A 13,945-nucleotide genomic window follows, 5' to 3' on the forward strand; every position below is an offset into this window, starting at 1 on the left:
CAGCTTTTCACTTGTTGGCACTCCTGCGTGGCATAAAGGTGTGCTAATGTGCCAGGACTTCTTGGACACATTGTGTGGTGTTGCACATTTTTACCAGTGTTTTTATATTTTATTAGAGGCCCAGGTTGGCCTGGCTGTGTTAAATCCAACCTCATCCACCCAGCAACTGTGTGACACCACTGGCTGCCATTTTGTACGGGGGTGTGTGGGGAGTTTCTTAATGCAGGAAAAGGTCTAAAAAATTATTTTCTAAATATGTAAAAGTACAGAATGCATGAAAAGAGTTTATTCGTGTATTTATTTATCTCTTGGAATCTCTGAAACCAAAGCCAGGACTCCTGGCTGCTGAAACACGCTCTCTTCAACGCGACCTACGACCCCAACGCCTCGCCTCCTATGTGCCACTCTCACGCCTCATTAAGATGGCGGCCGGCAGACGCGAGACTACAACTCCCATCCAGCCGCGCGCCGGCCCTCCGCCACCCGATTGGTTGCGTTGACTTGAAAGGACCCAATAAGCACCCGCGTTGGCTGGCGGGCGTGCTTCCCTCCGTGAGCGGTGCACGCTGGGACTTGTAGTCTGCTCGCCGCAGGGTGTGCGGCGGCGCCGTGGGACGCGGCGCGTGGCAGGAAGCGGAAGGGGCAGGGGGCGGCCGGGCTCAGTCCTGACGTGTCCCTGCCGGGCCGCCGCCGCCGCGCTCCTCGCTGCCGTCCGGGGCCGCCATGGGCAGTGAGTGCCGGGGGTGGGGGCTGAGGGGATGGGGGCTGAGGGATGAGGGGGTGGGGGCTCGGAGGATGAGGGCTGAGGGGGCGCAGCTCTGCCCCCGCCAGCCCCCGGGCCGCTGAGCCCAAGGCCAGGCCTCTTTGCCCCGCTCGGGGGGTGCCCTCCCTCTGGCTTGGCTGTTTTCCTCTCAGGGGGAAATCCCATGTTCATATTCCTCCGGAATGCCCCGTGCTGCCCAGCCCGGGCTGTGGCCGGCCCAGAGAGGCAGGGATGGGCTGTCAGGTGGGGGGCTGGTCCCAGTGCTGCGGCCAAGGAGCGGTGCTGTTGTCAGTACGCAGTCTGGAAGTAACCCCAGTGAATTAATTTCTTCACCTCTCCTACGAAGAAAGGCTGAGAGATCTGAGGCTGTTCAGCCGATAGAAGGGAAGGCTCCAGGGGGACCTCGTTGTGGCCTTTCAGTACCTGAACGGGGCTCATAAAAAAGATGGAGAGCGACCCTTTGCTCAATTGGATAATGACATGACGCGGGAGAATGGTTTTAAACTAAAAAAAGGGGAGATTTAGATTACAGATAGGAGGAAATTCTTCACTCAGAGAGGAGTGAGGCACTGGAACAGGTTGCTCAAGAGGTTGTGGATGCCCCATCCTTGGAGGTGTTCAAGACCAGGCTGGATGAGGCCCTGGGCGGCCTGCTGTAGTGGGAGGTGTCCTGCCTATGGTGGGGGGTTGGAACTGGGTGATCTTTGAGGTCCCTTCCAACCCAGGCCATTCTGTGAAAGTCTTTGCAGGTTTCCTACCATGAGGAGGAACATGCTAACCTCTTGAAAAGCATCTTAGGCAATCTGAATATTATCTGAGGTGTAGGAGAGGCTCACAGCACGGTTAAGGTTTAAAACCACAATCTGGTGTACGTTTTTCAGGCCAGTAATACTTTGAATTAAGAAATACTAAACTTGCCTTCCACAAAGAGTTAGAAGGTTATTGGTAGTTTCAGTTCTTCTGCATTGTCTTAAGCATTTCAATTCAGTCCAAAATGTATGTGCAGTCTTAGGTTTGCCTTGAGAAGCTTAGCATTAACTGTGTTCCAAATCAGATCTGATTGCTTGTAGGTGAATTTGTGACATTGCACATACTGTTCTTCTGTGGTTTTTTTTTCTAAGACTGAGGCAGACAGCTTTGACTCTTCTGATATAGGAATACGTCCTTTTAACTAGGAGGTCAGTGCATTGAGAACTTCTGGAAAGTAACTTGAACTGTTGCACATGAACAGTATGTGGGAATTCTTCAGCTGTATGTCCCAAAAGTAACCCCTGACTTGTAACTATCTAGGGTATTGTATTTCTCAAATACCAGGGTAGTTGAGAAGCTAGTATGAAATGAAAGTTCAAGGCTATTGATAAACTTGTGTGAAACGGTAGCAGGTTTAACGTGCTGTCATGTCAGCCTACTCAACAAAAGGAGAAAACTTTTTTTTTCTCCTGTTTCCAATCCATATTGTACCTATACAGAGGCACAGTTAGTAAGGTATACATATAAAGAGATCATTTTAAAAAAAAAAAGCTTTGTCCTTAAGTGCAAGTTTTAACACGTAAAAAATCCAAATTCAATTTTATTTGAGCTTTTTCCCGTTCTTTTCTGTGTGTATTTATTTTGTCTTTTAACTAATTTCTTTACAGTAAAATTTCTGGAAGTAATCAAGCCCTTCTGTGTTATCCTCCCTGAAATCCAAAAGCCAGAACGGAAGGTAAGTTGGTAACATTTTATTTATAGGTTTATATTTGTGTAATATAAAATGTTTACAGCTTAGTTTGCCTTTTTTTTTTTTTCTTTACCTGTAGGAAGAATGGCAATTGTGTAGGCACCGTTATTCTTAGTGGAGTGCTTGTGCTTGTCATCCGGTACCATGGATGCTTTTGCACAGATTTGGTTTTGTCATAGCAGTGAGATGTTGAAAGCAGTGTGTGTTGGAGCGTAAACTAAAGTCACCTAAAATAACAACCTGAAAATCTTTACTTCTTAAGTTCTAAGCTAAGATTATTTGATAGGATAAGTTTCTCTATATTGGTGTGTTCCCCACCCCAGCCCCTCACTAGAAGCTCTTTCTTGTGAAAATGTAAGACTTGTTTCTCTGGAAGTACTAGAATTACCTTTCATTTGTATAAGCTTGTTTCTTTGGATTAAAGCTTTAGTGAAGCTTTGGCTCTCTGTAGCATTAAAGGGATGAAGAATGAGTTATTTTGTTCAGAATGTCCTATACTTTGTCCCTTCACAAGAAAATCAAATGCACCTGAGTATATTGGTATGAAAGTTTACTGATCGACTAGATCTTGTTATATCAACAGCTTTATCATCTTTGGTTTTTTCTTTTTTTTCCTTTAGATTCAATTTAAGGAAAAGGTACTATGGACAGCTATCACACTCTTCATCTTCTTAGTATGCTGTCAGGTATGCTTCTTTCCACTGTTTTTAAAAAAAGAGCCGAAATGTTTAATGGATGTTATGAAGTCTCTAATTTAATCCTATTTTCTTCTGTTGGCTGGTTATTCAGATTCCTTTATTTGGCATCATGTCATCAGACTCAGCAGATCCCTTCTACTGGATGAGAGTGATTTTGGCTTCCAATAGAGGTACGGCCAGTCTTTCTGGAGGGCATTTTTGTAACGCAAACCAAAATGTTTTTGGACTTTTTCTTAATTTGTGGTCTGTTTTAATGAAGATGAAAAATGGAACAAAGAGGAAAAAGTTATTCTGTGTATTATTATACAAGAGTATAAATCACTGTGGCATTGCACAAAGTTGTGCCTTTCCACAAAATGGGTTTATGGCTGGCTATATGCAATCTATTAAGTGCAAAAACTAAGGACCATTTTGTGGGGAGAAGGGATTAGCAGAGGGACAGTTCCTAATTACCTGCGTTGCTGCTGGTAATGTGTTCCATGTATCTTCCCAGCTTTTTGAATCATATTTCAAACTGTATTTGCTTGTGTTGTGGTTTTCTGGGTGACATCTTTGGGTCTGCCTCACAGAAGATTAAAATTCTTATCACTTCAGTTTATTGTAGAGGCCTTTTAATGTAGGTGTTAATTAAGCATCATAATGAAATGGGTGTACAAGTATGTAACTAGGAGCACTCCTGGAAAAAAAATCTTTTGTGTTTAAAGTTATAAATAATAAAGTGACGGATTGTCAAAGACTGAAAACAAATTCCTACCTTCTCCTATATACAGGAAAGCTGTTCCTGACAGCACAAGTCTTTTTGAGTGAATATAGATCTTAAGGTACTGAGAAGGACTGCATTACTTACCAGTCTGACATTTAACCTGGTTCTGGTATCATTGAAACTGCTTATATTTATGGAGATTTGGAGTTCTATATTATCTCCATCATGATGCAAAGGGATGGAAAGTCAAACTTTACAGGAAATATTGGGGTGCACCATCTCCAGGCATCTCTGAAGTTCATTGTGCTTCCTGTGTCTGGCAGGTACGTTGATGGAGCTGGGCATTTCACCTATTGTCACTTCTGGGCTCATCATGCAGCTCTTGGCAGGTGCCAAGATAATTGAAGTTGGTGACACTCCAAAGGACAGAGCTCTCTTCAACGGAGCACAGAAATGTAAGTAACAGCTGGTAGGCCAAGGCAGAATGTTTTAGAGAGTCTAACCCTAACAACAGGTACTGCAAACCTACCCTGTGGTGAGCGTTGGAGTCAGATGTATGGGCTGCTGTCATGCTGTGTGTTCACATTATGCTACCAATTTCTTTATTTCAGCAGTCTCTTACTGGCTGCTGTTCGGCTCGCTAGCTGTTAAGCCTCAAATAAGTTTGTAAAGGAAATGTATCCGTGCAACTGACATTGGTACTGTAATCTCATCGGGTAAACTAAACAATATATGGACTGTGTGGACCTAAACTTTGAATCGTGTTGGTCAACATTAATAGATACCTAACTTTTTTAGGTTAAGATGCTAGTTGTAGTTGTTGTTACCTTGCAGTTTCAAGCATGGCTCTTCTTTAGCAGTAAGAGATAGATGGCATTTAGATAAACACTCTAGCTATTTTGTGTGGCACCACATCTCCTACCGAGCTGTGTACAGGAAAAAAGAATCATACATAGCTACAGTAATGTCTTAACGTTCTCAGAGTTCTCGATATCTAAAGCCACCTTCAGCAACCTAAAATACTTGCTTCTAAATGTATTTGCTTCTGAACTCTTTGCATATTTGTATTTTCAGATATTTAGATTTCAGACAAGAAACTTAATTTGCCCTTGAATTTAAGTGTCCCGTGACTTATGTATTCTTTCCCAACTTCCACTACTAAGAATTGATTTTATATTTCTCTAGTTGCCCAGGGACATAAATCTCCAGGACAAACGCGTACTTTCTTTTTTGTGTTCTGCAGTGTTTGGAATGATCATTACCATCGGTCAGTCTATTGTCTATGTAATGACTGGAATGTATGGAGACCCGTCTGAGATGGGTGCTGGTATCTGCTTGCTTATCACAATTCAGGTAATTTCTAGTCCTCTTCCTCTAGTTCTTATTTTTTTAACAAACAAAAAGGGAATGTGAGTAATGCTGGTTTGTTGTTTTTTTTACTGTAGCTTTTTGTTGCTGGATTGATAGTTCTGCTCTTGGATGAGCTCCTGCAGAAAGGATATGGTCTCGGTTCTGGCATCTCCCTCTTCATTGCTACCAATATCTGTGAGACTATTGTATGGAAGGCATTCAGCCCCACCACAGTGAACACAGGACGAGGTAATATGGCATAGTCTTTTCTTTATTTGCATTAGAGTTTAATTATTTTATTATATAAAACATAATAAACCAAGTTACCTGCCCCCTCTAGTCTTCTAAAAATAGTACAGTGAAAAAAAACTTTCTTTGAAACAAAAAAAAAAACTTTTTTTGAAAGAACTTCATAAGTGTCAATGCTTTTAGAGAGCTGTAAAGTTACCCCATTTGGTCTTTGGATAGCGATTAGTTTCCAGGCTGCTACCGGGGGATTTCCAAAAATTCTTGGAAAGAATACAACTGATGTGAAGAATGACAGTTGCAAAACTGTGTCCTCAAGGTGAAAAAGCTTGGGGAAATCCCCGTATGAATCCTGTATTTTGGAAGGATGCCTAATGGGACAAAGCACTGAAGTCTGGAGATAAACCAAGCATGCTTAACTTGACTTATTTCTTTTTCTTTCCAAGGCATGGAATTTGAGGGTGCCATCATTGCTCTGTTCCATCTTCTGGCTACTCGTACAGACAAAGTCAGAGCTCTCCGCGAGGCCTTTTACCGTCAGAATCTCCCCAACCTTATGAATCTGATCGCCACCATCTTTGTGTTTGCTATTGTAATTTACTTCCAGGTCAGTTGGAATAAAGAGGACTGTAAAACTATTTTTATGGAAAAAGGTCTGTAATCTGCTGCTTCTTACAAGAAGTTATATTTTCACTTTCAGAAGATTCATTTTTATGCCTGCAGCATCTACATGTTTATTTAATAGTAGCTTATTTTAATCAGTTTCTATGATTACTGTAGTCATTCAGAAGATTCGAGAGCTGCTGGGGAGGGTGGTAAATGTGTGTGTGTAATGTAGCCTAACAAAAGTGCTGTTGCTTTTTGCTGGAAAATACTTTGAAGTCTTTAAGTCTGTGTATCACTTACTTGTTTGTTGCAGGGAGCTACTGGAGAACATCAGAAGTTTTGAGTAGTTTTATGTTTTTTTTTTACTGGACACAATGTTCAGTCTTCTTGCAACTTTAGATCTCTTCTGACATCAAAGTGTTTCATATCTTGCATGAATTTAGACAATCCTGCAGGCTTTCAGGCCCCTTGTAAAAATGTTTTCACAGATAGTCCTGTGGATAGACTATGTGTACTTGCAAAAATTAACTGCATGTTGTTTTCTGTTGCTGTCAAAGCTTTGCACTTGCAATTCATCACCCGCGGAATAGGTTCATGTCATCAAGGTATAATGTGGGACTTTCCTTTGGAAACTTTTCAGGGCTTCAGAGTGGATCTTCCTATCAAATCTGCTCGTTACCGTGGCCAGTACAACACCTACCCTATCAAGTTGTTCTATACTTCCAACATTCCCATTATTCTTCAGTCTGCTCTGGTGTCAAACTTGTACGTCATCTCCCAGATGCTTTCTGCACGCTTCAGTGGCAACTTACTGGTTAGCCTGCTGGGCACTTGGTCTGTGAGTATTATTCCTTTTAATCTTGCATACAGCTCTGTAAGAGTGCTGTTAATGTGTAATTGAAGAGATGGTCTCTGTAAACATAAAGGCACATTTCTACAGGTGGTCATGTACACTGAAACTCCTAGATTAGTAATTTGTTTTAACTGGTGGAGTATGAGACTTGCTGTGATGAGTGTAGATGTTAAGTCCCCATTTAACTAGGGCGGGTATTTTTACTGTTCCTTATTGTTTTCTGTTTCCACATTAGAAACTGCTTATGATAGTAAAGTTTTATCTTTGTGTGCTGCTGTAAAGACAGTGATATACAGTGACATAAAGGTGATATATAACTCCAGTCTTAGCTTTATGGCTAAGAAATAGTGAGAAAATTGTTGACTGCTTGCTTCCTTCTTCTAGGACACGTCATCTGGCGGCCCTGCTCGTGCGTATCCTGTTGGTGGACTTTGTTATTATTTGTCACCTCCAGAGTCCTTTTCTTCAGTGTTAGAAGACCCCGTCCATGCAGTTGTTTATATTGTATTTATGTTGGGCTCCTGTGCTTTCTTCTCTAAAACATGGATCGAAGTCTCTGGCTCCTCTGCCAAAGATGTAAGTTTAAAATGACGAATGATGTAAGCTTACATGATGAAAACAGAGGGGCTGTTTTAATATAAATGCTGACTTTCTCCTGAAATAGCTGTTAGGCTGGTAATCACCTGAGTAATATTTGTCATTTATGTATATAGTGATTTTGATTCTGGATCAGAAAGGGCTTTTTTTTAAGTGGGGAGGATAAAGGTAGAATGCAGGTATTTTTTGCCCTGTTTTCTTTGTTGACTTTTTTTCAAAAGCAACAACAACAATAGACAAATAGTTGCTTTTATTGGCATTAGGAAACTTCTGACATTGCTACGTGAATCTGATCAGTGCGAGGGGAGGCCAGGTAACACACACACTGAAAACTCTTTAGTGCCAAATGACAGCTATGCTGTGTGCAAGGCAGCTGCCACTTACGGATATTTAAGTTTTACCTGCAAGTTCCTGTCTGGCATAAAAAGTTTTTCGTTTGTATTGGGGAAGGTTAACTACAAGCTGTTCTTTTTAACTAGAGAGACCTGATAACAGACAATGTAGTGCAGTGTAGTAATGTACCTGTGACTAGCTTTTTAAATTTCCATTTGCTACAAGATATTCGATACCCAGCAACTATATCATTCTGAAATTGAAATTGGAAAACAAGATGGGAAATAGTTGTCATCGTGGTGTGCTTGTATTACGTGGTTTGGGGTAGGAAATCAAGTTTGACAGCCAGATAGAACGGTTTAATCTGTTCTTTAATAAATACGTGATAGTTGAATAGTTACTGTTAGCAGCACGAGCACTCTCTCAGCCTTGCATCCAGCTGCTTGTTATCAGAGGTGCAGGGAGGCACTCACAGCTAAGTATAGCTAGATTTTCTTTCAGTTTAAACCAACATGCAGCTTGTAACACTTCAGTATACTTTCTGGATACTGGAGAAAAGTTATAAACAAGGTCAAAAATGAAAATAGATAAATCACTACTTAAAAGTTCACAATATAGTGGAAAACTGGTAGCTTAATGATCAGAAAGTGTTTTCCCAGTACGTTTGACCGAGTGACAGGCAACTTCCTCTGCTAGAGTTCCAGTTCCCCTCAGTTGTTGGTAGATGTTTGCAGGGCTCTATTGTAATACCATACAATTGCAGAAATCCATTTAAAGATTAATGTGCCAAGAAGGGATTCTTTCTCAGTCACTTCATTTCTAATATGGTCCCACAAATAACTAGTTAGCTCAACTGATTGTGGGAAACTGAACTGTAAGAATGGACACTTCATGGGATGTTCTTACTGATGTCCACTAAACCCTAAGTAGGAGATGGTAGGTAGCAAAACATGAACTGAATTACATGTAGGATAGCCTACCGATTTCTGCATTTTCCTATTTTCAACAGGACTTGAATTATCAAAAAAACTTTGCATAATTGACATCGTAGAGAAGTGCCTGTGACTGCAGTCTATCCAAAGCTAAAATACTGGATATTTTTAAATCACATGAAAAATATACAGTAAAACAACAAAAACACTGTTTACTTGAAATGTCTTGCTTCTTTTTTCTCATAGTATTAGGTTCTGTGACCTTGGCAAATGGCACTAAAATAACTCGCTCTGTTCCTTGATTCAATACAGGTTGCCAAACAATTGAAAGAACAACAAATGGTAATGCGAGGCCACAGAGAAACTTCAATGGTACATGAACTAAACAGGTAAGCTACGCATTTCATTGGTTATTTATGCAGAGTGTTACAGGAAAGCACACTGCAAATTTTGCTTTGAGTTCCGTTTTCTGGACTCCAGAGCATGGCTATTCCTGAAGCTTTGTTGCATGCATGAGACTCAGAATGCAGCCTCATTAATAGCTGGATTTGCACAACACAGCCTTGCAGTTAGAAACTATGCCTGAATGGTGAGAGTTTGTCTATACTTTACTGCTTCAAACTGATGAATGGTATTTTTAATGTAATTGTTAATGTGTCTTAAGGGTACTGTTTTCAAAGTAATCGTTTCTCAAATTAATAGCTACTTAAATGCAGTAGGTGTAAAAGTAGGCAGCGGTTGATCCCTAGCTTTTCTGATTACAGGGTGGAACCTGTGCACCCTTCATGTTACACAAATGTTATTGCAACTTCATGTTTCAGTCATCTGCAAGTGACTTGAAGATCTAGTAGCCATAAATTTATGCTTAATTACATGGTAGATTGGAATACTTTCTTGTCTTAGCTTAGCATGTTTTTCCCTTCCAGTCAGGTTGAATTTTCCTATTATGCTATTGCATGTGCCTTATCTTGGATTGGTGGACCTATAACAGTAAAGAATATCCTGCCATTGTTTTTTTTCCATTCATTTAATTTGTCTTTTTTTTAAGCACCTGATTTAGATTATCTATGCAGTCATTTCTCTGTGGGATTGGTTTTCTATGGGAAAAACTAGCCTCTGATTTAGATACCTCCCATAGGATTAGCAGTATATGGAAACTATTACATTTGAAATATCCTGAGCAAGCTCTAAGGGTACCTTTTCTATTCCCACCTTGTTTTACAGGTACATCCCTACAGCTGCTGCATTTGGTGGTCTCTGTATTGGCGCCCTCTCTGTGTTGGCAGACTTCCTTGGGGCAATTGGGTCTGGAACTGGAATCTTGCTCGCTGTCACTATCATTTATCAGTACTTTGAAATTTTTGTAAAGGAACAGAGTGAAGTTGGCAGTATGGGAGCTCTTCTTTTCTAAGCCTAGCTTCTCATGGACCCAAGGAAAGAGGGGATAAACACTCTCAAAAGTGTTCAATCAGATGCAAAGAAGTAATGTAAAGTTGATAATGTCATTCTATAGGAACACATATTTTAATAATGTTTCCAAAGCGCATTCCCTTATGTTAAAACTTTTCTAGCATACTGTTTGCATTTTATAGATTGCTGGGGGAAAATGTGCAAAAAAATTTTTTTTAAGAAAATTGTTTTTTAATTATGTGTTAAGAGAATCAGCTTTCTGAATTGGATTTAGTTCAATGACTCTTGAATTTTTTCATCCCCTTTGAAAATTAGTATACCTGAAGCCTTTGCAGGTTTTAATAAATAATTGTGGGGAGGGTTGAATGTTTGGAAGGCATTTTTTTTCCCCCATTAAACATGTTTTTGTAGCTCCTTTGCAGTAGTGGTGAGAAATCTCTCCCCCTAATGCTTGAGTTCCATAATTATGGTTGTAAGCACAAACAGTGTTTAATATGTTCAGTTTTGTGGGGTCTTTTTTGTTCAAATATGGCAGATTTGGGAGGCAGTCATTTCTTTTCACTAAACATTATCTCTAATTCCAAATGTCTTGTCTCGTAATTACTGAGCTAGACCTTGACAGATGTTGAATACTGGCTTGAGATTGTTGTCAAGTTTTGGTAAGAGATAGGAATGTCATCTTTCCCATCACCCCCCCTCCATAAGCAGAAAACTCAGGTCAATTGAGATTCTGCCAGAGTCTGTGCCTAGGAGTTGCACCTTCTGAAACTTGGTAATACCGGCAGCTTTGTAAAAACCTTTTAATTAGTTCTCCTTGCCATTAACTGTAGTCCTAGTTCTGATGCTAGCTGAAAGAAATGGATGTTATGGCTGATTAGATGCGTATCTGCTTGTACCCTTTGCTAAAGGTAGTTTTCATTGATTTAAAAAAAAAAAAAATCTGGTCTCGTAGCAATCAGGACATTATCTGACTACTCATATCTAGTGAATTTTGAGTCTCACTCATATCATACAAGGAGTGTGAAAGAATGTTCATACCTGTCTCCTTTTTCTATAGTCATGTAGGAGGCTTTTCCATCTTATAATCTCATTGCCTTGAACGGTGCATAAAAAGAATACTTTTTCAGAAGGTATTGGGACTCCTTTTCCAGCATCATGCCTTCAAAATGGAGAACTTGCTATAAAAGGCTTCAATGGACCAGAATAATCCTTAAGTTATCCATTTTTTTAGATTGTTAATACTAATTAGGTGGCTAGGACCAAATGGAAATATTCATGTATGAGTGTTGTAAATATAATTTTTCTCCATCAGTATTGGACAACACAGAAACCAGAATAAGTTACAATGTTGGAATGTTTCTCAACACTGCATGAACATGCCTTCTGTGCATTTTTGCATGTTGTGCTGACTGACAGTATATGAATTACTTTTTCTGCTCAGAGTGATGGGACTCGGCTATGTACCCAAGGGGCACAGATGACATCCAGAAACACTTGTTAATGCACTGAGCTCAGATACCAAATGCATGAGAATTCTGCAAATCCAGAATGAGATTGACTTTTATGGATAGGTGTTAAGTCCTGGGGAAAAGATCACAATTGGAAAAGGAACAGAAGTATTGAGATAAAAATATCTGTGAAATGCTTACTACCAACTGTTCATTATTAATTCACACTACGTTCTGTAATTCTCCTGTATTTTATAAAATACTGGCATGCCACAGCACAATTTTGATGTGAAGTCAGGGACTGTTCAAAAGTGACTTTAAAGGGAGAGGGAAGGAGTATGGTGTGGTTCTTTTTATTTGTTTTTTTTGTTGTTGTTTTTTTCAGGAAGCCCAATGTGATTTTTTTTTATTTGTAATAAAAAGGACTCCACTTCTGGGTATGCAGTTCTGGCTGGGCTGGAGCTGTACTTACATTTTTGGTCCTATCATCTGTTCGAACTGGTTGCAGTTTAGACCATCAGCTCGAGTGTCTAAGCAGCACTTGTTCTGTGCATCTGTATTTTTTGTTGTCTTGTGCTGGAGTCTTTGTCTATTATCAAGCAGCTATGTCCTCAAAGCAGGACCTGCTGATCATACAGTGGATGTTCACAAAAAGAAATAATGCCTAAACAATCTGCTTTATACTGAAATAAAGTACATCTTTGGAGCTAATGCTTGGCTTTTAGTGTTTTGAATAGCGTTACAATTCTAGTAATTGTTGAATGCTGTTACCTGCCCAAAATACTGTGAAAGAGATCCCTCTCAAAACAGCTGTTTAGAGCGTCAGTGTAAAATAAAGTTTGTACTTGCTCCAAGACCTTCTCTTAACAATAGCTTGTCAGAATAACAAGGCCTTAGCCATTCCTCTGGGCTTTCCTGTTCCAGAAGAGACATTTCAAAAAGTGCTTCACAAGTAAATAGCAGGAGAGCAAAAAATGGTACATCAGTTTAACAAACTTTTTTCGTATCACATAAAGTACCAGTCTTTTTTTTTGTATGACATTAATACTAGGGCATTAATTGCAACAAAACTCGAGGGCTGCTGATAGCCCAATATTGTTTTGCCCCGAGTTTTCGAACTGAAGTTGGAGTTAGTATTAAAAAACAATCGAAGAAACACAACAACTTCCTGAAGTAGATACCTAAGCTAATTTAAATACCATTTGCCAGAAATGCAGCCAAGATTTTGGTCACTTTTGAAGTCATTTTAAATAGTACATGGATTTCTCCCTTTTTTCTATGAAATTTGCATTAATAACCTGCAGGAATATTATGTAATCACATCTATGATCACAGAAGTAAGTGAAGTTAGTGCAGAGGTGACGAGTTATCCACAAGAGACCTGTTTGAAATACTAACACTAAGGCAAAGTTTGAGATCCTCTTTCTGCTGGTAGGGTTTTAAGTGAAATTCTTTGTGTAGCTTTTTGTTCTTCACAGCAGATTTCATGTGAAAGCTCATAAAGCTTGTGCTGCTAGGTAAGTGATGGGTGCTTGATTTGTCACCCGTTATTCAGGAAGCTTTAAATACACTCTAGATTATTTAGCAGTTCACCTGTTCCTAAGGCCTATGTCCACGTAGTTTTGAGGCAGGAAAAGGTCCTGTTGTTTACCAAACTCAACTATTTTGTTTGTTGCTGGATTTTTTTTTTAAATCCTTTTGGCTGCAACTGTAAAGGTTGTTGCTTTACTTTATGAAAGGTTTCATGACTGCATTCCCTAGACTTCTTCCAAGGAGAGCCCTGTCCATACACTGTATACCTGTGATCATGTGTGAAATAGATTTAGCAAGAAGCTTTCAGTAAAGGAGGAAGCAGAGTGGCTTAGTAGCTGTTTTTCCTAATTGTTCTTCATTAGCAGCAAAGAATATCAAGCCTTAGGCTGCCTTGATTTTTTTTATTCTGAGTTTGGGGAGCTTCACACAAGTTTCTGTAAAGCTGCTACTTGCTTACTGACACTGTGTGACATCAGTGCTGCATCCTCACTGCCCCCAATGCTAAAACTCACATATCCTTGTGTGCTGGCCGAGCTGCTGCGTCTTTCCCGCAGCTCGTGCGCATCTTTCCAAATGCGTGCTGGCTGCTGGGTGTTCTCCCCGACAAAGAAGGGGCTTTCAGAAGAAGTGGACGGGGAGGGAGACCAGTGACATTTCTGAAACTTCTGTTCGGTATGTGGCTCAGGTGGCCTGCTGTCTCGGTTTCTCTCTCGCTGCTCCTTCTGCCAGCTTTCTGACATGAAACTCCAGCCT

At 40.2% G+C, this 13,945-nt stretch overlaps 1 protein-coding gene across 1 annotated transcript; it reads left to right on the top strand.

The window, feature by feature from the left end:
- Window positions 1–574: 574 nt before the first annotated feature.
- SEC61A1 (SEC61 translocon subunit alpha 1) lies at window positions 575–12,370 on the top strand. The gene is made up of 12 exons (XM_048073389.2): window positions 575–730; window positions 2,401–2,468; window positions 3,104–3,169; window positions 3,273–3,351; window positions 4,208–4,339; window positions 5,128–5,237; window positions 5,330–5,483; window positions 5,927–6,087; window positions 6,727–6,924; window positions 7,324–7,515; window positions 9,114–9,190; window positions 10,026–12,370. Exons 1-12 carry the CDS (start codon window positions 724–726, stop codon window positions 10,210–10,212), a joined length of 1,431 nt encoding a protein of 476 aa, XP_047929346.1. The 5' UTR covers window positions 575–723; the 3' UTR covers window positions 10,213–12,370.
- The last annotated feature ends 1,575 nt before the right edge of the window (window positions 12,371–13,945 follow it).

Source organism: Anser cygnoides, chromosome 10 (assembly GCF_040182565.1).
Source record: "Anser cygnoides isolate HZ-2024a breed goose chromosome 10, Taihu_goose_T2T_genome, whole genome shotgun sequence".
NCBI classification, from domain to species: Eukaryota; Metazoa; Chordata; class Aves; order Anseriformes; family Anatidae; genus Anser; species Anser cygnoides.